This window comes from Orussus abietinus, unplaced genomic scaffold (genome assembly GCF_000612105.2).
Source record: "Orussus abietinus isolate OABI.00-Male unplaced genomic scaffold, Oabi_2.0 scaffold26, whole genome shotgun sequence".
Taxonomy (NCBI): domain Eukaryota; kingdom Metazoa; phylum Arthropoda; class Insecta; order Hymenoptera; family Orussidae; genus Orussus; species Orussus abietinus.
Window position 1 is genome coordinate 1,076,635 of NW_019395989.1, and position 21,586 is coordinate 1,098,220.

Consider the following 21,586-nt stretch of genomic DNA (forward strand, 5'->3'; position numbering starts at 1 on the left):
ATCCGAGGGTTTTCCCCGGCCGGGAGGCTCCTCCCGAGGGAGGGGCACTTTATCGAATGCGAGCCCGGGCCCCCTTGCTCCCGAGCCATCCCGACTCTCGACCGCTAGTTTGTGCTCGATTTCCCTTTTCTCCCTTACCCCGAGGAAAGGAGTTCTTCTTTTTATTCCCCGTGGACGGCCCGAAGGCCAATAACGGGGCGCACGCTAAATACCGAAACACGGTTCTGGCTTTGCATAAAGCGCCCTCGGGATGTAACGGGGGAAGAACGGAGATCCTCTCGAGAGGGAGGAAGGACTTTCCCGGTCGAAGTAAATCGGGGCCGAGAGGTGAGACGAGAGGAGAGACGGCAAAGTTCGCTCGATAAATCTCGGCGATGCTAATGTCCGCGAGGGTAGTTTGTCTTGTAGGTTCACCCTTTCGGGGTAAGCTCTCCGCATGCTAATGGCTCGCCTTCATATTTCGATGCCGAGTTATCTCTCCCTCGCGCCGGTAACCCGGTATCGGAAGAACGCTCCTCCTCCTTTTGCTCGGTTTTTCCTTTCCCGGAGAAGAGGAATCTTTACCGCGGCGGTCCATTAGCGGGTTTTACCGCTCCCGAAACTTGCGAGTTCTCCCCGCCTTTACCCAAGGAAACGCTCGCGGATATTCGAAGCCCCGCCGGAATTTCTGACGAGACTCGCGAGGAGTCATTTATTTTCCCCATTACGAGCGACGAGACGATTCGCCTTTGCCTCCTTTCGGGGAAGCCGCCGAGTTACGAGGCTCTCGAAATTGGAATAGCGATGCGATCGTCATCCAATGTTTGGGACTTCAAAGCTCACCCGACGCGCGGTCCCTCTCCTGCAACATTTTTCAGGAACGGACGGTGCTATTCTACCTTTCGGAAGACCCCTCGGAAGTCGACGGCGACCCGATCTCGCGACCGCGTTTACGTCGACGGACTTGACTCGCCCTCCTGACCGCGGCGAGCCACCCAAACCGCGATTACGGAGGCGCCTCGAGTCGCGCGGGTTTGCTCGAAAGCGTCGGAAAGCGGGGTGAGCGCGAAAGGGGATCAAGGCGAGTCGAGCGATCCCGTCGCGGAATTACTCGGTCTCGCCGCGGTCGGCGAGAGGATTCGTCGAGAGGACGAACGAAAAAAGTTACTCGGTAAAATATTTCACGTTATTTCCGAGTTTTTGAGCAAAGTCGCCAGCGACGATCGAGTTCCTCGAGTCGGAGAAATCCTTGGAGCGTCTCGAGGTGGACGAGTTCTCCGAGAAAAGGAAAGGAAAAACCGGAGCCGAGGGACAAACTCGATCGGCGATTTGTGTCCCGAACGGAGAGCTCGACCCTCTCGGATCGCGTCGATTTCCGCTCGATCTCCGCTCGATCTCCGGTCGATCCGTTGCAGCTGGTGGCCCACGAGAGGCGACTGTCGACCGCGGCCTCGAGGACAATGGCGGCGATGAGCCTCTGCTTCATCGTCATGGTCACGCCGTGGACCATCCAGGAAGTGGTGGCGGCCTGCACCGGAAGCAAGCCCCCTCCGTTCCTCGACTTCCTGGCAACGTGGCTGGCCCTCTCCAACAGCTTCTGGAACCCCTTCCTCTACTGGCTGCTCAACAACCACTTCCGCCGGATCTCCAGGGAGCTGCTGTACACGAAGGTGAGACTCGTCCACCCCGTTCGAGAACTCGAGTCCTCCATCCCTTCGGCTTCGTCCTCGTTCCAGATTCTGTGCCGACCGAAGCCCCTGGGACCCAGGCGACACTGCTGCGCGACCAGCACCGGCGGCCTGGACGTCTGCAGCATCGGCGGACTGGACCTGTCGGGTGAGCGTCCCTCGAGCGTCCCTCGAGGAGGGCGAGCGCGCCTCTCTAACCCGCGACTTTTCGCAGGCCTGGAGCGGTGCTCCGTGGCGAGGCGCTCCTCCTCGTCGCTGGCCAACACGCCGCCCCCGCTGCCCTGGGAGACCGGGGGGACCAGCCCCACGTGAGGCAGGGACGCCGCCACGCAGACCGACGACACCGGGTCTCCTCCCGAGGAGGCGAGTTAGTACCGCGTGGCGGCGGCATCTCCGGATCTCCTGCGGGACGTCGGCCGGACCGGGACTCCTCGACGCGGTTCCTGCTGGCAGGACTCGCGCCACCGGTCGCCCCGAGGCTCCGGACTCGAGGTCTTCCAGGGCCGATCGACTTTAAGCCCCGAGGAGCCGTCGGGCTTTCGTTTCGAGAGCTTAGTCGTTTCGCGAGGGACTCCTTCCTCGAGCCCGCGAACCTCCGCATCGATTGGACGGTTATTTTCCAAGTGTCGATTCAATGGCAACTAATTCACTCGCCTAGGGTAAGGAGGAATTCCGGCTCTCGGAAGTTGTAAGGATCGGGGCAAACGACGAGCTCCGGGAATAGGGCTGAACTTTTAGTTGCGCGACGAGCGGCCGGTGCTATTCGGTGCTCCGCGTCGCGATGGAATCTTCGCGCCGGAGGAAACGACGGTCGAATGAAAATGCAATAAGTAAGGGACGAACGCGTCTCGACTACCCGGAAAGATGAATACTTCGCCGATCTTCGGCTCTATAGCGCACTTTTCAGGTAGAGCCTTACCAAGGTGTAGAACGTACCGTGTATACGGAAAATTATTACCATTATCGAATGCATCCCCCGTATACCGACGGTTGGACTTTAAAAAGTGAAAAAAAAAAGTTTCCCGCGTAACGATAAGACGTACTATTTTTTATCTCGAAAAAGTGACGCCAGTTTTCGAACTCTCTTTTCGGGGGAAACTCGTCGCGATACTGCCAGTAGCGATACGATTTACTTATTCGAATCGTTTGTTAATCGACCCGAATAGTTACCGCGTAAACGCTAGATAGAATCCTTAATTGAATAATCGATTACCTAATAAAACGTTATTTGAATAGCTGGATTTTCTATACGATGCAACGAGCGTTGCAATTGTTTCGGAAACGTCCAACGTTAATATATTATTGCAAGAAATGTACAATGTTTGCAGACACGACCCGGTCAAATGAACAAGAGCGAAGAGTCGAAAGAATTGGCTGGAAACCTCGGACGAAGGTAATAACTTTAGGAAAACGTCTTATTTTTGTATCAAGTGACGCTTGGGAGGTCTTATTAGAAAACGACGGCAAGAAATCCAAACTCCACTCGGAGGAGTCCAAATATGATGGATTCACTGCCGGTAATGGAAAGCGTCACCTTTTGTGTACCTACTTGCGTAATTTATCATCGGCACGGCGGACCGAGTTCGCCAAGAGAAATGCAATTTCCGGAGGAATCGAGAAAACGTTGCTAAGCGACAATTTATCAGCCCCCTTTATCCCTGTGAAGGTAATGTCGCAATAATTCAGATCGACGTCGCCACTAATTCTCTTTGCTGCCCGATTTTCAAATATGTACCACCGAGAATTCGCTCGGCTGGTAATGAATTTTTAACGCAACTTTTCGAAGGTATACCGGCTTAATCGAGTGCACGCACTCTGTAGAAATATTCAACCTCAGAAAATTTAACCAATTCGAGTAGAAACATACCTGACTTTTGATCGATGTAATATATCCGTGCTGTCGTAGACCCGGCTTCACGAGAATAAAAAACTTTTAGGTTGGAATCGGTAGGTAACGTCTGACCCGTCGTGTACACACTTATCAAGAGCGGATTCGAACGAACCATGGAACGGTTGAACACGCGGCCGCTAGGCGTCCAGGGCTCATCGATTGGCTGGCTACAACGGAAATGACCAATCGAGCTATTTGAAAGCCCGCCCAGAGGCTTCGAGGGAAGCGCATTTATTTAGGTTATTTAAACATGTAAACAATAATTGGTATTTTTTTGCACGATTGTTAAAAAAAGAGAAGAAAGACCTCGATTCTGCAGACGGTAAATCTTGCAATTTACATTTAATTGCGGAGCATTGCATTGCACGTCGGTGAAGATAATTAACGGCAAACGCGTAACGCGTAGACATAACCTGCCGTAACGCGTTTCGAGGAAGCCTGCCGCGATAAAATTGAGAAACATGCAGGGAGCGGGCACATTCTTTCGCGTGAGAGCCCCATGAGTGAAATTCCTGGTCCAGAAAATGTTCGCACGCTCAGGTTTGTCGTAACGAATTCCGAAGGACGCTGTCGCCAGGCTGTGTAAAAATTGGCCGTGCGCTTTGCATCGCGACCATGGAATACGATTCGGAGTCGAGCTGTGAGGACCGATTGAAAGACCTGGAGACCGCGAAGGAACATCCGAGATACCGACTGGTGGAGGATGGAGATCGGTCACCCGGTGCATCCGGTTCTATCCCTCTGCAATATTCCGAAGCAGCATCCATGGTATTCAAGCCCATGACCAATGTCACCGATAGATCCCTTTCGTCGGCGGTCATGCAGTACTACAGGAAGTATTCTCAGAGTACAAACTTGGACCAGTTCTTCTCTTTGCCCGTGACGAGTACGAACCCCGATGGGCCAAAGCATTACTATAGCATTTATGAATTAAATCCTGAAGCGAATACAAAGAGGCCGAGCCACGTCAGCCAGGATTGCAATGCCAGAGGTTACGTTCCAAGAGAGCGGAGGAGATGGGTAAGGCCACCGCTGATCGGGCAATCGTCCGGCGCGGAAAGTTCGACCGTGTACGTGCGATCGTTACCGAATCCAAGATCTCCTTCTCCCGAATTGAAACACGAGACGATCGTCGAGGAGAAACGTGAAAATCGCGACGGCGTTACGGATTCTGCAGAGCAGAAGGCACAATCCCCGACATCCAGCATCGCCTCGCATAAACCGCTCGAGTGGGATAGCGGGGCAGATGTCGGATATTTTAACACGATATCCCAAAGTAAAGAAAGGTCAAGTAATTTGAGTACCATAGAGCGCATCGCTCTTGCAACTGGCCGCTCCGTGGCTCTCCGATTAGATCCCGAAGGCACGACGGAGTCAGGGACTTCGGGGAAAGGGACAGCCGTTGCGACGGGTCTTAAATCGTCTGCAAAACCTAAAGCTATTTCCACACCTCTGGTAGGGAACATCTCAGGTTCCGAGAGCGAAGTGGAAATCACGCCTATCGTCAAAAACCATGTGACTGGAATTATTACGGGTGATGACATCAGATCGGAAGAAAAGAAAAGTAACGAAAAAGAGAAAAAGATCGATCGAATCTCCGATACACCCACGTCGTCTCATGTATTTAAAGTACCTGCTATAAAATATGCTACGGTAGGGAAAAGATGTAAACCTAAGCAGAGCTCGCAAGGAAATTCGAATCCGTGCACTTCTCCGTTGAAGAAAAGCTCATCCATGCACATTTTGCCTTTGTCCCCTTCCAAGATATCTTTAAAGCGAAGTCAAAGCGACCTCAATTTACATAGTAAAGATAAGAACAGAGCTTTATTACCATTGCTCTTTAATTCTACGTCTTCTATTGCAACCGTTGTAAATAAGCCGGTAACCTGTGATAAGGTTATTCAAACGAGCATGAGCGCTTACACCAGAGAATCCATTGGAGTACAAGTCTCGGTTCTCGAGGAGGAGAAACCTCCATTACCAAAGAGAGGAACTAGTTTGTCGCAGAAGTCTCCTCAATCGATTTTAAAAAATTCGAAGGGGACGTTCAAGGTACGCGACTCCATAAAAAGTAGCGACGAACAAGAGACACGGAGACCTTGTACAGAAAACGACGCGCAGAGCGACGGAAACACCACTCGCAAGAGTAGCTCCGAATCCTCTCGGAACGGCTCTTCCCCGTTGACCCCTCAAGTGGAGGACACCGAAAACGTTACCGGCAGAGCCAACAGTTTTGAATATTTTCCAGGTAAGCTTGCCACTTATAAACCGACGTTCTAGATTCTTGAGGAACCAACGGAATTCCGCGAACTCTACTTTCAGGTCATGTATACGAGAATGTCCCAAATGGTAGCACGAGTCGGGTGTCGTCCGTCAATACTACGAGGTCCAATTCCACGTTGCCGAACACCAGCTCGAGCATCGACGAGAAACTCTGGGGAGACTCCGACAGTCTCGTCAGGGACCTGGAGCGAAGCGTCAACATTCTGAAGAGTCTGGTGGACGCGAACAAATGCGACAAGCAAGTCAAGAAGAGATTGATTCACCACGTAATTAAGAGGCTCGTAACCGCAAAGTACACCGACGACAAGATCGAGCGCGATCTGGAGGAGAACATTCCGTGGAATCCGGACGACGCCCGGAAGAAGGTTTACAGAGCGGAGATAATCCAGGCTCTAACAAAGAAAGGAAACACCACGGACTCCTCCGAGGAGTGGAGACCGCAGAAGAAAAAGGGCGGCTGCGCGAAAAAGACCTCGGAGGACGAGGAAACGGGAGCGCCGGAAGTCGCCAATTTGGATAGCACCAATAGCGACAGGTTCGACGACAAGACGACAGACAGAACCGAAATGGACGGCAGAAAGGCCAGGATGGGGCTGAGAGCTGAGGACCGCGGCCATTCGAGCAACACTCCCACCGAAGCGAACAAGAGCGAGAGCTCGGAGTGCTTCGTCCCTCAGCGAGGCTACAAGAACGGTAAGACGAAGAATATATTTTGCTTGAAGCAGAAGTGCGACCTGCCTTGTGGGCGGTCCTCTTCTAATAGCACGCGGTCCGACCGGAACGGGGTCTCGTTAGACTCCGTCGTCGACGATCGACGCGGCCGGGAGACCCCCAGCGAGGCCGCGAACAGTCTCGTCTGGCCGATTCCTTTCCCGAACTCCGCCGGCACGCCGGAGTGGAGATTGGAGTCGAGAAGGTGCGACCGTTCCGACTCCGGGGACACGAAGCTCGTCAGCTATGCGGAAATGGAGAAGAGGAATCAGCTGATCTGGATTACCAACGAAATCAGCCATTTGTCCAATCTGAAAAAGTACGCCCTCCCTTCGCTCTCCCTGAACGAATTCAGAAAATGCAAGTAACGACCGTAACCTTTTCCAGATTACTGGAGCAGCCAAAGAAGCCGGAGAAGCCGAAGATCTCGCCGCGGAAGTCGAAACGCGCGTCCTTTAAGCAGAAGCCGTTGACGGTCCTCTCTGCGCTTACCCAAAGGCAGGATGGCGAGGACGATACGCCAAGGTATCTTTTCGCGCGACTTTATCGAGCTAACGTACGTTTCGACTCAACCTCAACTTGCTATACCTGAACACATCCGTTTCAGCTCGGAAACCATGCCGAAAGCCCCGGATGAGAACGACGAGGCCTCGGCGAGCGAGAGATGGTCCTCCCACCGGAACCTGGCGACGCAGCACCCACCGGCGAGCGCGAGCACCCGGAGCGACCGACCGCTGGGCAAGCGCAACAGCTACACGCAGACCGCCACCGAGACGGCGAACGCCCACTCGAAGAGCGGCGGCGAGATCGTAACTCTGTCCAAAATGGAGAACCCCGGAGTCAGGCTCACCAACATCTACGTACAGACGTTGCCCCAAGCCTCCTCGCCGACGTTGATGCAGCCCCAGATCGTGCACGCGGCGTGCCCGGTGCATCGAGGGGCCTGCGTGCACGCCCCTCCGACATCGTGTCGATGTCGCGCGTACGCCTTGCCTCCCGCCCCAATGTACAACCTCCAGATGCAGGGCCAACCTCGAGGGGAAACCCAAGCCGTGTGCGCGCACCATTCGATGCAGGTGCAGGACCTCTACTCCGAGTCCTGTCCGAGGGAAAACCGGGTGGATAGCCCGAATCGGTGCCAACCGCAGAACCGAAACGACGAGCGGCCGAACGAGAGACCCTTCATTTCGCAGCCCGCCAGACGGGGCGCGATCGCCTATCCCGAATACGGCAGCGACCTCGCGGATGCCAGAAACGGCTACGTCAAGGAAAAAGACGCGAAGAATCGGATGAACGTGGACAAATCGAAGGCGGTCGGCCCCGGGTGCGAGTGCCAAGAGTGTAAGAACGAGTCTTGCGAGAGCAAGGAATCAAGGACGAAGTTGGCGAACGGACACAGACCCGGGTGGTACGGCTGCGAGAGGAGTAAGTCGAATGCCAAGAGTTGCAGATGTCCTCGGGATTGCAGCTGCGAGGCGAGACGAAAGGAGGAGTCCAGAATCGAGAGAAGGAACCGCGCAACCTGTGGACAACTGTCGAGAAGATGCGGATGTCCGTGTCACGAGTCGAACGAAACGCGACCGTACTACCTCAACACGAAGAAGAACGGAGATTTTCCGAGGAGGAACGGCGTCGATTCGCTCTGCGGTTGCGACGAGAATTGCGGATGTATCAATAGAACGAACGGCTCTGCCGATAATTATCTCGCCAAGAACACCGCGTCGGAAAACGTTTGTTCCAAGCGTAACGGAGGCTCCAACCGGCGACCCGGTAAAACGGAATCCGCCAGTGAGAAGAAATCCTGCAGATGCTGTCGCAACTGCGGCACGGCCAGTCGAAACGGCAAGCCGTGCGACTGCACGCCACAGTATCCGAAGCCGGTTGCTTACGAGTTGTCCTTTGACAACGGCGAGCAGAAGACAAGCGTCATCAACGGTTCGGGGACTCAAAACGGCGAAATCAAGTCTTCGAAGACATCCGTTAACGGGTCTTTTCCCGATGCGGACAGATCGCGAGGTGGCGGCTGCTCCTGCGAGAACTCGAAGTTTCTTGCCAACGCGAATGGTCCGCGCCACAAAGGGAGCCTTCAGGTACTTTGGTTAAATCAATCGACGGATGCTCGAACTCGACGTCGATTACATGCGCTAAACCGAATCGAAATGAATTTTTCAGGACTGCCTCGCGACCAACAAGCCCGGCTTCGTCGACAACGCCGAGACTCGCCGGCGATACATGACGGAGATCTGCCAACTCCGTCAGCTCAGGAAGGAGAAGCGCGTTCAGCTGCTCGCCATGGCCAGCACCTCGAACGTCGTTAAGTCCCCGAGATTACCTAGGCAAACAGGTCGGTTTTGATTACAACGGGCTAATGGGGCACCTCGAGCGATCGCTCAGCAATTTATATCGACTAATGAATTCATGACAAATAAATGTCAGAAATGCTTTCAAATGAGTTGAAAGCAAGCACGATAAATAAATTCGTTGCAGCGGGTGCACAGAGGAGGATCACCGACGAGGAGATGAAGGAAAGACTGCGGAGGCGTTACTCGGGGCTGAACGAGGTCCGGTCTAAGCGACGCCAACGAGAGAAGCAGGAGGAGGCTCGTCGCAACAAGCTCATGGCCACGATATTTTGCAAAAAGCTGCAACAGAAAGTCCTCAGGGGCCAGGTCGACTTGTCGCAGAGCGTTAGCGTTATATCGAACTTATAACGATTCCCTTTTGCGTGGAACCGTAAATGAATAAAAATAGAAAAATTAAGTGGCTCTCGGAAACGTTCCGACGTTCCGAGTACTGATCACAAAAAATCCTCGAAAGTCCCGGAAAGCGATCCGAACGCGTTGAAAAAATTGTCATTTTTTAACGTTCTAGCCTGCCCAAATTATTGTACAACCCGGAGGCGAAGTAAAAGTATATCGCGCAGGTGTCTAGAAATTTTAGACGATCAAAATTTTATCCGAAATTGTTATTCCGTAAAATTTACCGGACGTTGTATTTGTCTCGTCGACCTGTTTTCGCAGGCGTTGAAGGGAAAATATTTAAGCGTTATCGTTTTCATTTTTCCAGTGAACAAGAATTTCACTACCGACATTGTCTTTGAAGAATTCCTGGAAAGAAACGAGGAGTTTATCAGTGAATCTAGGTCAATGTTAACAAATGACTCGAGGCTAACGCAGATAAGGACAATAAGATGATACCGCGCTTATGTAATCGCGGTACAGCCGAAGACATCGATCGTGGGAACGTTTCTTAACGTAATGGTGTGCTTTAAAATGACAAGAATGTAGTTTTAGTACCTGAATCACAGTACACAAAATACTTTCTTTATTACCTTTAGTATTTAAGTTCCACTGCGTTGACTTGCTATTCTAGCATACGATATTTCCATATTTTTCCTTTTTATACCGTTTGGATAAAAATAAACGATGTACGTATATCTTTCGAGATCGTGTTCTCGAAGGCGTCTGTTTAGGTGCAAAAAAGAACAATACTTATTCGTTCGTTTTCAGTTCCTTGTCGAGCCCTTCCCTCCAGAAGGTCAGATTTTTACCTTGAAAATTTAGTCAAGTCACAAAAACTATAAACTTTTATCTATAATTTTCGCTAGACGCTCGTCCGCTAATCTCGACCATACTGCAACCAAGATATCGAATACATATAATTTAACTTATTTTAAATCTCGTAGAAATATGTTTATGCGGATAGAAGGTGCAGAAATTGTAGAGAAGCACGGTGTGGGCGAAAAACTGATCAAGTAAGAAAAACCACGAAAGATCGACGCTAACCTTGTCGATTCTCGTAAAAACGGTCGCGCGTATCACCGTAGAAGGCTTCGCAGCCTATAAGAGGTTCGGCACCAAATCTCGGAAATTAGTTGCACAAGACCGTAGACGAGAAAACGACCGTTCGATCCGTCATCTTGGTGGCGTTTCTTAGTAATTTTATGCCCAAAACGTCTCGGTTATCCGTCAAGTCGATCTTAGCGTCCCTCGTCACCGATCGTTGCAGGTGATCGGTAGAAAAGAAAAATCCCGAACGCATAGAACGCCTGCTTTAATTTCGAAGAAAGGATGACCCCGCTCGTAGACGTCACCGAGACGGATTTGGACAAGATGCTAAGAGACACTTTTACCAATGACTTTCGTACCGGATACATTACCGCCAAGGGATACTGTTTGCCGGAATACTATAAGACGTTCTCGGAGTCCATCGAGCACATGGAGGTCAGGGACGACGACGTCTGGGTCTGCAGCTTCCCGAAAACCGGCACGACCTGGACCCAGGAAATGGTGTGGTGCATCGCGAACGACCTGGACTTCGAGGCAGCGAGAAGAGTCCTTTACGAGAGGTTCCCCTTTCTCGAGTGAGTGTTAAATAAAATCAATCGATAAGTGAAGCATCCAAAGACGTCGTTTTGCTTCTTTTTTTTTTTTTTTTTTTTTCTAACAGACTCTCGTCATTGTTCGACTACACGAGGATAATTCCAAGGACTCCGGGACTGCACCTTCGAGAGCACGTCTTGGATAGCGTAAAATACGTGGAGGACCTTCCGAGTCCTCGGTTCGTGAAGACTCATCTACCTTTCGAGCTTCTACCTCGGCAGATCAGGACCGGGGAGAAGAGACCGAAGATCATCTACGTCGCCAGGAACGCCAAGGACACCTGTATCTCGTACTTCCATCACTGCAAGCTCCTCGAGGGTTACAGGGGTACTTTCGAGGACTTTTGCGCGCTCTTCCTGGGGAAGAAACGTAAGTCACGTTAAACGAGTCCTTTACGTCCTCCGAAAAATCACCGCTTAACGCGTCAATCAATTTTCAGTATGCTACGCTCCGTTTTTCGACCACCTGCTAGGATTCTGGAAGAGGCGAGACGATCGAAACTCGCTATTTCTGAAGTACGAGGATATGAAATCGGTAGGTCGAAGCTTGAGCTATTCCGGCAAGACCATAGAAATGACGAGAATTATCGAGGCCGTATCTCTTTCAGGACCTGCCAGGGGTGATCGGAAAAACGGCCGAATTTCTGGGGAAGAATTTGACGCAGGATCAAGCGAAGGTCCTGGCGGATCACCTCAGCTTCGCCAGCATGAAGGCCAACCCCTCGGTAAATTACCAGGAGGTCGTCGAGGTGAACAAAAAATTTAAACTGATCGAAACCGAGGGCCAATTTATGAGGAGCGGGAAGGTCGACCAATGGAAGGAAACCATGACCTCGGACGCGATAGATCGATTCGACGAGTGGACCAGCCAGAATCTACGAGGCACGGACTTTCGGTTTTGAAAATCCCAGAAATTCTCCGCATTGCCGACAAATCTACCGAGAAAATTGTGCTCGACGCCGCGATAAACTTACTTCCTCCGCAAGCCGGGCAACGATTTCGGCATTATTCCCTCGGCAAGGTCGCGGATCGAGATTCCGGTAACCGGACTCGGATGACCCAAGTCGCTTCCCATTTCCGTCAGGACTATTGCCGCGTCCCTCTTTTTCATAAGGATCGCCAGCTGCAGGGCGGTAAACCCCGCGTCGTCCTTTGCATTAACGTCGGCACCTCGCTCGAGAAGAGCGTTCAGGACGTCCAAATTTGAAAGCGCGACTGCGACCATCAACGGCGTGCGACCTTCGAAATCCGGCTGGTCGACCGGAAGCCCGTTCTCCAGCAGGAAGAGCAGATTTTTCACCCTCTCGCCGGCTATGGCGTATCCAAGACCCGTCCAGCCCCGTCTGAAATTTACGTCTCGCGGCAATATATGCAGAAAGGAGCAAAAATCCTCGATCTATGTAACGTTTTCAATCACGTGTCGGTCTTGACGGGGTCGGCGCCCTTCTTCAAGAGCACCTGCAATACGTCCGGGTTCCTGGAGTGGTGGCTGGCGTACATGAGCGCGGTCCTCCCGCAGGGTTGCGCGGTCGTCGAGTCGAGCGCCGTGGGCACCTTCTCCAGGAGGCCCGACAAAATCTGCGGGTCGCCGCGGTCGATGGCCGCCGTCAAAGGAGTCGCCATAGGCTCCAACGGGTGGTGCAGGTTCACGGAGGCACTGCGGAAAGCGCGCAGACGAGGTTAAGACGAGGTTTCCCCGTCGACGCGATCGGAGACACGATCCAAACCGAAGCGGCAAGGAAAGACTCGGGCGCACTTGCGAGCCAGGAACTCCCTGATCCTCCTGGCGGAGCCGAACCGCAGGAGTCGCGCGAGCCGCTCCTCCGCGGAGCGATCGGATCCCTCCAGGATCGGGAGGAGAAATTGCCGAGTTCGACCAAACGCGCCTAATCGATCCTCGGGAGCGGAGCCGCGCCCAGGCCTGGGTAACGGTTCGAACTTTCTCCTCGGCCGCGTCGGTCCCCCGTCGGTCCCCCGTCGGTCCCCCGGGGTCCCCCGTCGGTTCCGCGTCAGTTCCGCTCGGCCGGCCGTTCGTGGCCGGACCGGCTCGAGTGCCTCGGACGCGATAGGATGGCCTCGTCATCAGGAGAGAGCGGGATCGTCGGGAGAGCGCTCGTCGTCGCGGTGGCGGCCGCGGCTCTCGCCTGCTCGCGACCAGGTGAGCGACCGCGACCACTCGGGTGAACCGAGAGTCCCTTTTTTCGCGGCGGCTAACGGCTCCGTCTGTTGCTCAGCCAGCGCCGAGAAGGACGAGGAGTACAGGGGCAAGTACCTCGGGAAGCTGAACGCCTACCACCACCAGGTCTCCGGCGACGTGTACGCGGTCGACGAGTACACGCTGCTGCTGACGTCGTTCAGCTACGACGGGAACGGGGCCGACACCTTCTTCTGGGCCGGCGCGTCCAATCGCCCCGGGCCCCAGGGCTTCATCGTGCCCGACGAGTGGGGAAAGTCGGTATCCCGTGGCATCGCGAGGCCTTCCATTTTCTAACGGAGTCGTTTCTCCTCCAGGACCAACGTGCTCGACCGGTACTTCAACAAGGACTTTACCTTGACCCTACCGGAGAACAAGAAGATCACGGACATCAAGTGGTTCGCGATTTACGATCTGGCGAGTCAGGTAATCGCGCTCGACGACCGCCGAGAGCGTCGAGGACGAGTCGGACGACTGAACGACGTCGGTTCTTCCGTAGAATACCTTCGGAGACGTGTACATTCCCGAGGAGTTCGACCCCCCGGCGCCGCAGAAGATATCCCAGCTGTCGAAAAGATCTCACGGGGTCTCGTCGGATCCGATCGTGATCCTCGACTCGAAGACGATCGGCATCCCGCAATTCGTGTACGACGGACAGGGAAGGAGCACGTATTTTTGGGTCGGCCTGGGCCCGCAGCCTTCCAGCAAGGGGACCAAAGTTCCGGATGAGTATGGCTAGTACGTGGACACGCCGATTTACCTTTCGACGCTTTTGCGAAATGCTCGAATGCCCCGGCGAAAGGTATTAACCAAACGATCGGTTCAGCTTGGACCCCCTGCGGGCTTACGACCACGAAGACGTCGTTATCCAGCTGCCAGGCGAGATGACGGTATTCGACGTGGACTGGCTCAGCATCTTCGACGTGGACACGAAAACGAATTTCGGTTCCGTCGTGGTACAGGACGGCCTGAACGTGCCCCCTTCCCTCGTCAAGGTAAAGCCTGCCCTTTCTAGATTCCGACCACGGTTGGAATATTTCTTTCTCTGCGGTTAGTCGCTCGAGCCGAATCTCTGGCAATGTTTCAAACAGGTGACAAAGCACGCGGAATCGCTGCCAAACTGTATACAGCTGCACAAGAGGTATCAAGCTAGTTGGGAGATTTTCGGGCCGCAGATAACGATCCAGCTCGCCGGTCAAGTTGGCAAGTGAAATTTTTGGATACATCGCGATCAAATCATTTCGCGAGAATTGCCGCCCGTAATTGCGATTTACAGCCGAGGACGAGTACATGGCCTTCGGTCTGTCCGGGTCCGAGGAGAAGAGCCAAATGGAGGGCGCCGACGTTACGGTCGCGTACATGGACGGCACTCGAGGCTACGCGACCGATTACGATATCACCGCAAAGGCGCCCGTAAGTTACTTGGAAAATGCCCCGGTGTACGAATAATATCTCCCGACGTCTTCCCGCACAGTGTGGAAAAGTTCTCGGCCAGTACAAAGGTGTCTGCAAGGACGAACTCGTCGGTGGCATGGATAGCAATCAACTCTACACCGCCGTCAGGCAAAATGGGATAAACGTTATTACGTATAGGCGGACCCTCAATTCTTGTGAGTCCGAGAAACCTCGTTTCTTCGTCGAGCAATTCCGACGATCGCTGAAAGAAATTTGAAATTGCAACACCCAGGGCGTTTTAATTTCAGCCGACCCCGGGGATAAGGAATATCCTACCGACCGACCCGTTTACGTGGTTTGGGCCCTGGGTAGGCTAGACGAGAACGGCGAGCCAAATTTCCACGACATCTACCCCAAAGGAGATTTACGGTTGGAGCTTAATCGACAGGAGCCGGAGAACACCTGCGTGGACTTCACGGAGGACAATCAAATTTTCGTGTATGTAATTATACGAATAACGTTCAAACGGTCGCTCCAAACTACTGAAAAAGTGTACAATCAATTATCGTTGTCCCAGGGAACCGTGGGAGAAGGCCGAGATCTTCGACAGAAGCATCAGAACGTTCAGGGCAACGATCGGCCCGTCCGGGGGCAAAAAGGGGTACCAAGGGATAACGGGTAATTGTTCTTAAATTCTTTCCAAACGTCAATTTGAACGTTACGGACGTAATGAATGCGGATCGCTCGGTCCATGATTTTATCCTGCCTTTCGTCGTTTTACAGGTCTCACGTCGAACGGACTCGCTTGGTACATTAACGGACAGTTGATTCCGGAATTGTATCTACGTCGAGGCTTGACATACAATTTCAGAGTCCACGGGGGAAACAACCCGCACAATGTGCACGCGTACCACCCCCTGATTATAACCGACGAGCCACACGGTGGCTACGACAGACTCAGCGATAACGCGCAAGCTCAAATTCGAGTTCTCGCAGGAGTGGAGTTTACCAGAAGGGGAAGACCAAGACCTACGGCAGGTTCGAAAAACATGCTTCGAAACGTTAAAGAATATTTCAAAAAATCGAACAATCGTTACTTTTAGTTGGTCCACTTTGCTTGAGCAAGCACGTTGGACGAGACAGGAGACTGGACGATGACTTTCCAAGTTTCAAGAAATTCAACAGAACTTTGGTTCAAGTCTGCGAGCAAGGTACGGTGTTCGTGCGTCTTTTTAAATAATTTCATATAGAGATAGACGGTTGCACATTGTTCGACTCCTTACCTTTTCATGCAGGAGAGGGAGGCAGTCTGGAAGTGACGCCAAATTCCACATGGCCGGACATAGTGTACTACAATTCCTTCACCCATGCGAACATGGGCTGGAAAATTCACGTAGTCGATGCTTACGTGCGAAGCGTATCGGTTACTCCGAAGCTAAGCTGGCTCGTTGGTATCTTCGCCCTATACTTTCGGCTACTGTAAGATTAAGACTGCTCAATTGTCTCTACCGCGCGAGGATTTGCGGAAATTAATTTAGCTACTTCACTTCGAAGAAATAATATAATCATGTACTTGTATAACTTCGTATACGTAACGTGACCCTCTACGTAGGACAGCTCAAAAAGGTATGTACTTGCGGTACCTGAGCTATACTAAACTGTAAAATAATTAATGTAATAAAGCAACTTATTGAACAATAACAATGAGTACGTTTAATTAGACGAGTGTGTCTAGCAAACCCTCCAACCGCCTATTCCTGATCCTTGAAAATCACTCGTAGATCTAAGGCACGAAACTCGGTGCCACCTCCTCGGTTGTCCTATGATCCTGATCCATCTCTGGCGCTTTGTAACAGGAACATAGAACCACCGAGGAGGTAGCACGGAATTCTCCCGGGACAAAATTTCAGGGATTGAAATTTCCGATTTCTAACAGGATCATAGGACAATCGAGGAGGTGGCACCGAGTTTCGTACCTTAGATCGACGAGTGATTTTCAAGGATCAGGAATAGGCGAATAGAGGGTTTGCTAGACATGCGCGACTTATTAAACGTACTCATTGTTATTGTTCAATAAGTTGCTTTATTACATTAATTATTTTACAGTTTATTATACATCAGGTACCGCAAGTACATAAGTTCTCGAGCTCGTTTTTTACGTTACGTTTACGTTACCACCACCAGGCTGCGCCATGTACACTAGGAAGCCACTCATGACCGCCAGTTTACCATGGCACCTTCTCTCTATTAGGTTTTAGCAGCAAAATGTTCTAAAAGGAAATACACCTATAGATTCGATACGATTCATTTAATTAATATTAGATATAAACAATTACGATAACTTCTGCTTACTTTGAAAAGATCGAACGCTTGAGACATATTAACCGATCCCATGAATAGTTTTGATAATGTACAAAGACAACAAACGCGTTAGTTAGAAATGGAATAAACTAATCTCTTCCCACTCGCTGCTAGCGTTTAAAGACAGTGCATAAATCGCTGGCACGCATTCATACGTCCCAAAATTCCAAACTTACATTTAATGCGTTCTTTCTCAAGATGTTCGACGTAAGAACGGCAATTTCAGGAGTAAATTTGCCAATACCACGTTTAAATATGATTTCAATATCTATCCCATATTAATACCCTAGGTGTGTTATTCGCTAACTTCAACTAATTTTACCGTACGGTTTAGTGCTGCAACCTTCCCCTAATTATTTATATATCACGAGGAATTATTTACAATTGGTTTAATGTTACTTTAATTCAGGGTCAGTGATAAAAATATTTCGCCCCAAAATTGACCTTCTCGAAACGGATCCTTATTTGTTCGACAAGAAATTGAAAATACCCCCCGACAAATACTCGTAAATAATACCGTCAGGGTTTCACTTTCTCGGGAGAACCTTGAAAGCCACCTCGAGCTCCCGGTAATCTCGCAATCGGTGTGACGCGCAGCGGAGCACACTCTCCACTTGCAACTCCGACGGACACGCGTCCTAGTCCATGTGATATTCCAAGAAGCGGTGAAGAGTCGCCGGCAATTCCGAGCACCGAATTCCATACTTCCTTATGGCCTGGGCAGCGTGACACTGCAGAGTAATGTACTTGACGAGATTCAAGTCGTTCTCCGGATTTGACGAGAGCAGAAGAATCGGAGTGTCCCCTGCCTTGTTCGGAGTGTCCAAGTGAGCACCATGGTCCAGCAGCAACTGCACCAACTGCGTGTCGATAACCCAATTATGCCTTTCGCGTTCTTTTGTCTTACAATTCTAGAATGCAATTAATCATCCACTCACGGGTTTCCGGAAATTACGAAAGTCACTGGCAACGTGCAGTGGAGTAGACTTCGCGTCGTTCCTGGCATTCACGTGAGCCCCACACTCCAGGAGCAGCTTCGTCACGTCGAAGTGAGGGAAAATATACTGTAAATCGAAAGTTTTTTACTCGAGTGAAAGATCACCGTCCACTTTGTCACGAATGGTTTTTCGAAGTCGTAAACTTCCGAAGGATACCTGAACGTCCCCGCTACCAAAGTCCTCGCCGTGGATGGTGTTCATCCCGGATATCGCGAAATGAAGAAGAGTATCTCCCGAGGAGGCCGATCTCGGATTTTGTCTAACCAATTCGTAAACCAATTGGCCCATTTCGGCCTTCTCTTCCGGGGATTGGGCGGTTCTCGTCAGTAGGTAAATCAAATGCGTGATGCATTTTAAAATGCAGTCATAATTATCCTGCTGTCTCTTGTAAACTGGACGTATCTGGAAGGACGAATTTTCACGGAATTCTTTTATATAATTACCGGTAGCGATGCGTATCGAACTAAAAGAAAAAAAACTGACGTACTTGAAATAATTCTCCTGCTTCCATCAACTGAGACGTGAGCAACTTAAACACCGCGACGACGTCGCAAAACCTGGGTTCGCTACAATGCGCGTTACGGTCCCTCACCAATTCCAGGACTTTCGTATCCAGGTCGATCATGAGACGTACGAGAGCTTGGGCGGTGAAGCAAGTTTCGGTGAACAAAATCTGAAAAATGTAAAATCTAAAACTTAGCCAAATCATTACCTCCGATCGATATCTCTGGCGAGTTAAAACGTTTCGCGCTGAAATTTACCGAGTCCTTCTCCATGCGGATCTTTAGTACCCTTCTCCATAGGTCTATGCAGCGCTGGTATCTGCAACAATGAAAACGTCTTAACTGCCTACCGATACCAACGACGGACACGTTTTTCTCTAATCGATATCCCTCCGTTCGATTACCTTAGAGCATCGGCATACGCCGCCCCTCGAAACATAAGTCTGAATAGGGTATCCTTATGATGCGGCCCCAAAATCCTTTCGCAAATCAACAGGCTCTGGATCCTCATCGCATCCACGTCGAGAGCTATGGCGTTAAGCTCGGTCAGAGTGGTAATTTCCGTGGCGTTTTGGAGATACTCCCTCTTAGGCATCACGGGTCTCTTTGGTAGGGGCTTGCCATCGATCGTGTTAGAGCATCTGATGTCAAGGGCGGTTCGCCAATATTTCAAGGCCGTGTGAGTGTCATTGAACTCGTCGAAATAAGTTGACCCCATTAGTTCATTGGCATCGGCAAGCCGCTCCGGAGTATACGACGCGTGTTCCACTGAAAATGACAGGAACAAATTGCAGACAAACAATCGACTGCTTTCTGCGTTTCCGCGAACCGGTACGTAATATTTAACTTTACGGAACGGTTGAATTATTCGCGATTCTTTGAATGTATTTGACAAATTGACATTTACGTAAGTAAAATTCTGGTAAGAATAATGAGACGCGTTATCATACCCAGATATTGAAAAGCGAGTACGCCGCCTTTGATGCAAGCAGTTTGTAGAGCGTCGTCATTATACCGGGACTTCAGGTACGGATCGGCGTTGTGCTCCAGTAGGAGTTTCATAGTTTGAAACCTGTGTTCTTGAATGGCGTAATGCAAAGCAGTTTTATTTTGGATATCGCTCGCATTCACGTCAGCACCGTGATTCAGAATGAAAGTGCACAATTCCACGCTCTGCACGGAATTTATGAGGCATGAACCGCCGTTGTAATTGGCCTTCATAATGTCAGCACCATTGTGCACGAGAAACGAGACAATGTCTGAAATATCAATTACGGTTGAAGATTAATCGAGGATAGATGTATATGTGCGCGCACGTGTGGATACATATATAAGTATAGAGACAGAAATCCATAGCCTCGGGCTACTTTTTGGCAACGCTTAGCTAATACATTATTCGAGCGTCGATAACTTATATCGGAGATTACCAAGAAAAACTATTGCAACATTCGCGTGGTGAAATTTAGGTTGATCGTCGGCCTAGACCCATCTACCCCCAGATTTCTGGCACAACGTGTCCTACTCCGTTCTAGCGTATGCATATTATAGATAGTATTTTGAAACGTCATATTCGGAGACAGAGATAAATAAGTTAAAATCATAAGATGGGAAAACGTACCCAAGTAGGTCATAAAACATGCCGATCTGACAGGCGTGGAGCCAGAATCCGACACTGCGTTCACGTCGGCTCCGTGGTCTATCAAACATTTTAGGACGGCTAACTGGCGAGATACCGCGGCACACCACAGCGGCGTAGCAAAGTGTACCGATCTGTCATCCGGCACCTCGTACATCCCACGTTGTTCGATGTCCGCATGGCACACCGTGATGAGATACTCTACGATTTCAACCTGGCCCCTTTTACATGCTATAAACAGTGGCGCACACCCATCCTTTGTTCTGGACACGATTTGCTTACGAGTGTCTACTTTGAACTTTTCCAAGCGATTTCTTAATTTATAAGACAGTCGGGCACCAGGTGCTAAGCACTTGCACTCTTCTATGAGATAATTGAATATCGTGTTGTGTGAATTAATTGCTTCATTATTGCTGATCCACATGTCAACTTCTTGACGTTTTTTTCTAGCGTGACGGTCCAGTTTGACGTTTAAAAATCACAAATCGACTGGAATAATTCTGAAAGGGACCAACCTGGTAGTTAATTTTTTTCACTCGTCGTCAAAGAGTTAAATTCTTGTATATACCCGTACTATGAACGGTATCTATTCCATATCCTGGGAAGTCTGATAAGGACAAACTTGACTCACAGGATGAATAATAACGAGAAGTTTGACCTTGCTACAAATTCAACCATCCGAGAAACAAAGAATCATAGAAATATAATCATAACGAGGCAACAAAGAAGAGACAATCTCTCGCTCTATTATGCCTCGGTATTATGCATCCAGATATAAAAACAAATACGAACCATGGTCCTTAAACCAATGACACGATTCATATCTAAAAGCCACAATGATGACAAAAATAATATTAATTAATGTTAAGTTTGTCCTTTACAGACAAGTTTTCTGGATTCTCCACACAAAGGCTTGACTAGCATCATTTTGAAATGGATTTGAACTCACTACAGTGGCAGACTGACGTTTTAGCGTAGAAAGTATGTACCTGAATCGAAGTAGAGGCGGAGTATCGACGATACAAAAAAGAATCCTTTGCCACTTCGATATAATTGTCAGTTTATTATTAAACTGGAGTACTATAATTGGCGTATATAACCTTCAAAACGTCTGAGAGTTCCGAGGACTACTCGGACCCCTAGAACACGATCAACGCCGCGGTAACACCAGAAATTTCAGACTCGACGTTATACGAATGTTTCGCTACTCCTAAAAACGACATATTGCAACGATAAATGTCTAAACGTCAGGAAACGATCGCTGGACTCAACGTCACGACGCAAAACTATGCAAAACACGCAAACTGACAGACCGGACTAGCCCGGACTGGCCCGGACAGTACCAGACAGTGCCAGACAGTACGAAACAGTACGAAACGCGATTCGATCGATCACCAAATATGCATGTCTCAAGAAAAGAAACTTACCAGACGTTTCCACCAGTTTCTACACTCGAACAGTTTCGGCCAGTTACGGTATCCGGACGCTACACGACAGCGACAAAACACGGGGGACGGACAGTGATGAGTTGGAGATCAACCATCTCTGTTGGAGATTACTCACGGG

At 50.3% G+C, this 21,586-nt stretch overlaps 6 protein-coding genes across 11 annotated transcripts in view; 3 read left to right on the forward strand and 3 right to left on the reverse strand.

Moving 5' to 3' along the window:
• The window catches only part of LOC105703615 (prominin-1-A), a 34,847-nt gene extending 31,174 nt beyond the window's left edge, over positions 1-3,673 (reverse strand). Inside the window, exon 1 of the mRNA XM_012432115.2 lies at positions 3,535-3,673. Coding sequence (XP_012287538.2) covers positions 3,535-3,673 — 139 coding nt within the window. The remainder of the gene's footprint in view (positions 1-3,534) is intronic.
• A 95-nt stretch (positions 3,674-3,768) lies between these two features.
• Positions 3,769-10,017, forward strand: LOC105703764. The gene is made up of 6 exons (XM_012432407.1): positions 3,769-5,806; positions 5,881-6,871; positions 6,940-7,077; positions 7,160-8,642; positions 8,725-8,896; positions 9,040-10,017. Exons 1-6 carry the CDS (start codon positions 4,174-4,176, stop codon positions 9,261-9,263), a joined length of 4,641 nt encoding a protein of 1,546 aa, XP_012287830.1. The 5' UTR covers positions 3,769-4,173; the 3' UTR covers positions 9,264-10,017.
• A 433-nt stretch (positions 10,018-10,450) lies between these two features.
• LOC105703621 (sulfotransferase family cytosolic 1B member 1) lies at positions 10,451-11,856 on the forward strand. Of its 2 annotated transcripts, none has more exons than XM_012432125.2 (4): positions 10,451-10,915; positions 11,002-11,303; positions 11,374-11,468; positions 11,542-11,856. In XM_012432125.2, the coding sequence occupies exons 1-4, from the start codon at positions 10,623-10,625 to the stop codon at positions 11,833-11,835; spliced, it is 984 nt and encodes a 327-aa protein (XP_012287548.1). In that variant the 5' UTR covers positions 10,451-10,622; the 3' UTR covers positions 11,836-11,856. The 2 variants fall into 2 exon arrangements, with proteins under 2 accessions (XP_012287548.1, XP_012287549.1); XM_012432126.2 differs by having other exon boundaries at positions 11,041-11,303.
• An 18-nt stretch (positions 11,857-11,874) lies between these two features.
• LOC105703608 (ankyrin repeat domain-containing protein 7-like) lies at positions 11,875-12,556 on the reverse strand. Its single transcript, XM_012432105.2, has 2 exons — positions 12,351-12,556; positions 11,875-12,276 (listed from the first exon to the last, which is right to left on the reverse strand). Exons 1-2 carry the CDS (start codon positions 12,554-12,556, stop codon positions 11,904-11,906), a joined length of 579 nt encoding a protein of 192 aa, XP_012287528.1. The 3' UTR covers positions 11,875-11,903.
• Positions 12,557-12,974: 418 nt separating this feature from the next.
• On the forward strand, positions 12,975-16,223 carry LOC105703617 (protein Skeletor, isoforms B/C). Its single transcript, XM_012432119.1, has 13 exons — positions 12,975-13,091; positions 13,168-13,384; positions 13,445-13,553; positions 13,627-13,865; positions 13,954-14,122; positions 14,219-14,330; positions 14,404-14,540; positions 14,602-14,737; positions 14,831-15,020; positions 15,100-15,200; positions 15,306-15,560; positions 15,626-15,733; positions 15,818-16,223. Exons 1-13 carry the CDS (start codon positions 13,004-13,006, stop codon positions 16,003-16,005), a joined length of 2,049 nt encoding a protein of 682 aa, XP_012287542.1. The 5' UTR covers positions 12,975-13,003; the 3' UTR covers positions 16,006-16,223.
• Positions 16,224-16,599: 376 nt separating this feature from the next.
• Positions 16,600-21,585, reverse strand: LOC105703685 (protein fem-1 homolog CG6966). 5 transcript variants are annotated; one of them, XR_001104380.2, is made up of 10 exons: positions 21,010-21,409; positions 20,003-20,520; positions 19,335-19,643; positions 18,789-19,152; positions 18,643-18,703; positions 18,369-18,554; positions 18,038-18,283; positions 17,822-17,947; positions 17,401-17,743; positions 16,600-16,792 (listed from the first exon to the last, which is right to left on the reverse strand). XR_001104380.2 is itself a non-coding variant. In XM_012432252.1 (10 exons), the coding sequence occupies exons 3-10, from the start codon at positions 20,442-20,444 to the stop codon at positions 17,522-17,524; spliced, it is 1,956 nt and encodes a 651-aa protein (XP_012287675.1). In that variant the 5' UTR covers positions 20,445-20,520; positions 21,010-21,230; positions 21,448-21,537; the 3' UTR covers positions 16,816-17,521. The 5 variants fall into 5 exon arrangements, 4 of the variants coding, with proteins under 4 accessions (XP_012287675.1, XP_012287676.1, XP_012287674.1 ...); XM_012432252.1 differs by lacking the exon at positions 16,600-16,792 and adding an exon at positions 21,448-21,537 and having other exon boundaries at positions 16,816-17,743; positions 21,010-21,230; XM_012432253.1 differs by lacking the exons at positions 16,600-16,792; positions 21,010-21,409 and adding an exon at positions 21,448-21,585 and having other exon boundaries at positions 16,816-17,743.
• Position 21,586: the final 1 nt, after the last annotated feature.

Excerpts from the sequence above, each read along its gene's own strand:
- LOC105703764 (XM_012432407.1), top strand. The coding sequence starts at position 4,174 with ATGGAATACGATTCGGAGTCGAGCTGTGAGGACCGATTGAAAGACCTG. Across the intron at positions 8,643-8,724 it reads GCCACAAAGGGAGCCTTCAG|GACTGCCTCGCGACCAACAA; the intron begins GTACTTTGGTTA and ends TGAATTTTTCAG. Across the intron at positions 8,897-9,039 it reads GAGATTACCTAGGCAAACAG|CGGGTGCACAGAGGAGGATC; the intron begins GTCGGTTTTGAT and ends AATTCGTTGCAG.
- LOC105703621 (XM_012432125.2), top strand. The coding sequence starts at position 10,623 with ATGACCCCGCTCGTAGACGTCACCGAGACGGATTTGGACAAGATGCTA. Across the intron at positions 10,916-11,001 it reads GAGAGGTTCCCCTTTCTCGA|ACTCTCGTCATTGTTCGACT; the intron begins GTGAGTGTTAAA and ends TTTTTCTAACAG. Across the intron at positions 11,469-11,541 it reads AGTACGAGGATATGAAATCG|GACCTGCCAGGGGTGATCGG; the intron begins GTAGGTCGAAGC and ends TATCTCTTTCAG.
- LOC105703608 (XM_012432105.2), bottom strand. The coding sequence starts at position 12,556 with ATGGCGACTCCTTTGACGGCGGCCATCGACCGCGGCGACCCGCAGATT. Across the intron at positions 12,277-12,350 it reads GACCCCGTCAAGACCGACAC|ACGGGGCTGGACGGGTCTTG; the intron begins GTGATTGAAAAC and ends CGTAAATTTCAG.
- LOC105703617 (XM_012432119.1), top strand. The coding sequence starts at position 13,004 with ATGGCCTCGTCATCAGGAGAGAGCGGGATCGTCGGGAGAGCGCTCGTC. Across the intron at positions 14,738-14,830 it reads TAGGCGGACCCTCAATTCTT|CCGACCCCGGGGATAAGGAA; the intron begins GTGAGTCCGAGA and ends TTTTAATTTCAG. Across the intron at positions 15,201-15,305 it reads GGGGTACCAAGGGATAACGG|GTCTCACGTCGAACGGACTC; the intron begins GTAATTGTTCTT and ends GTCGTTTTACAG.
- LOC105703685 (XM_012432253.1), bottom strand. The coding sequence starts at position 20,444 with ATGTGGATCAGCAATAATGAAGCAATTAATTCACACAACACGATATTC. Across the intron at positions 18,704-18,788 it reads GCGTATGCCGATGCTCTAAG|ATACCAGCGCTGCATAGACC; the intron begins GTAATCGAACGG and ends TCATTGTTGCAG. Across the intron at positions 17,744-17,821 it reads TTCGTAATTTCCGGAAACCC|TTGGTGCAGTTGCTGCTGGA; the intron begins GTGAGTGGATGA and ends ATCGACACGCAG.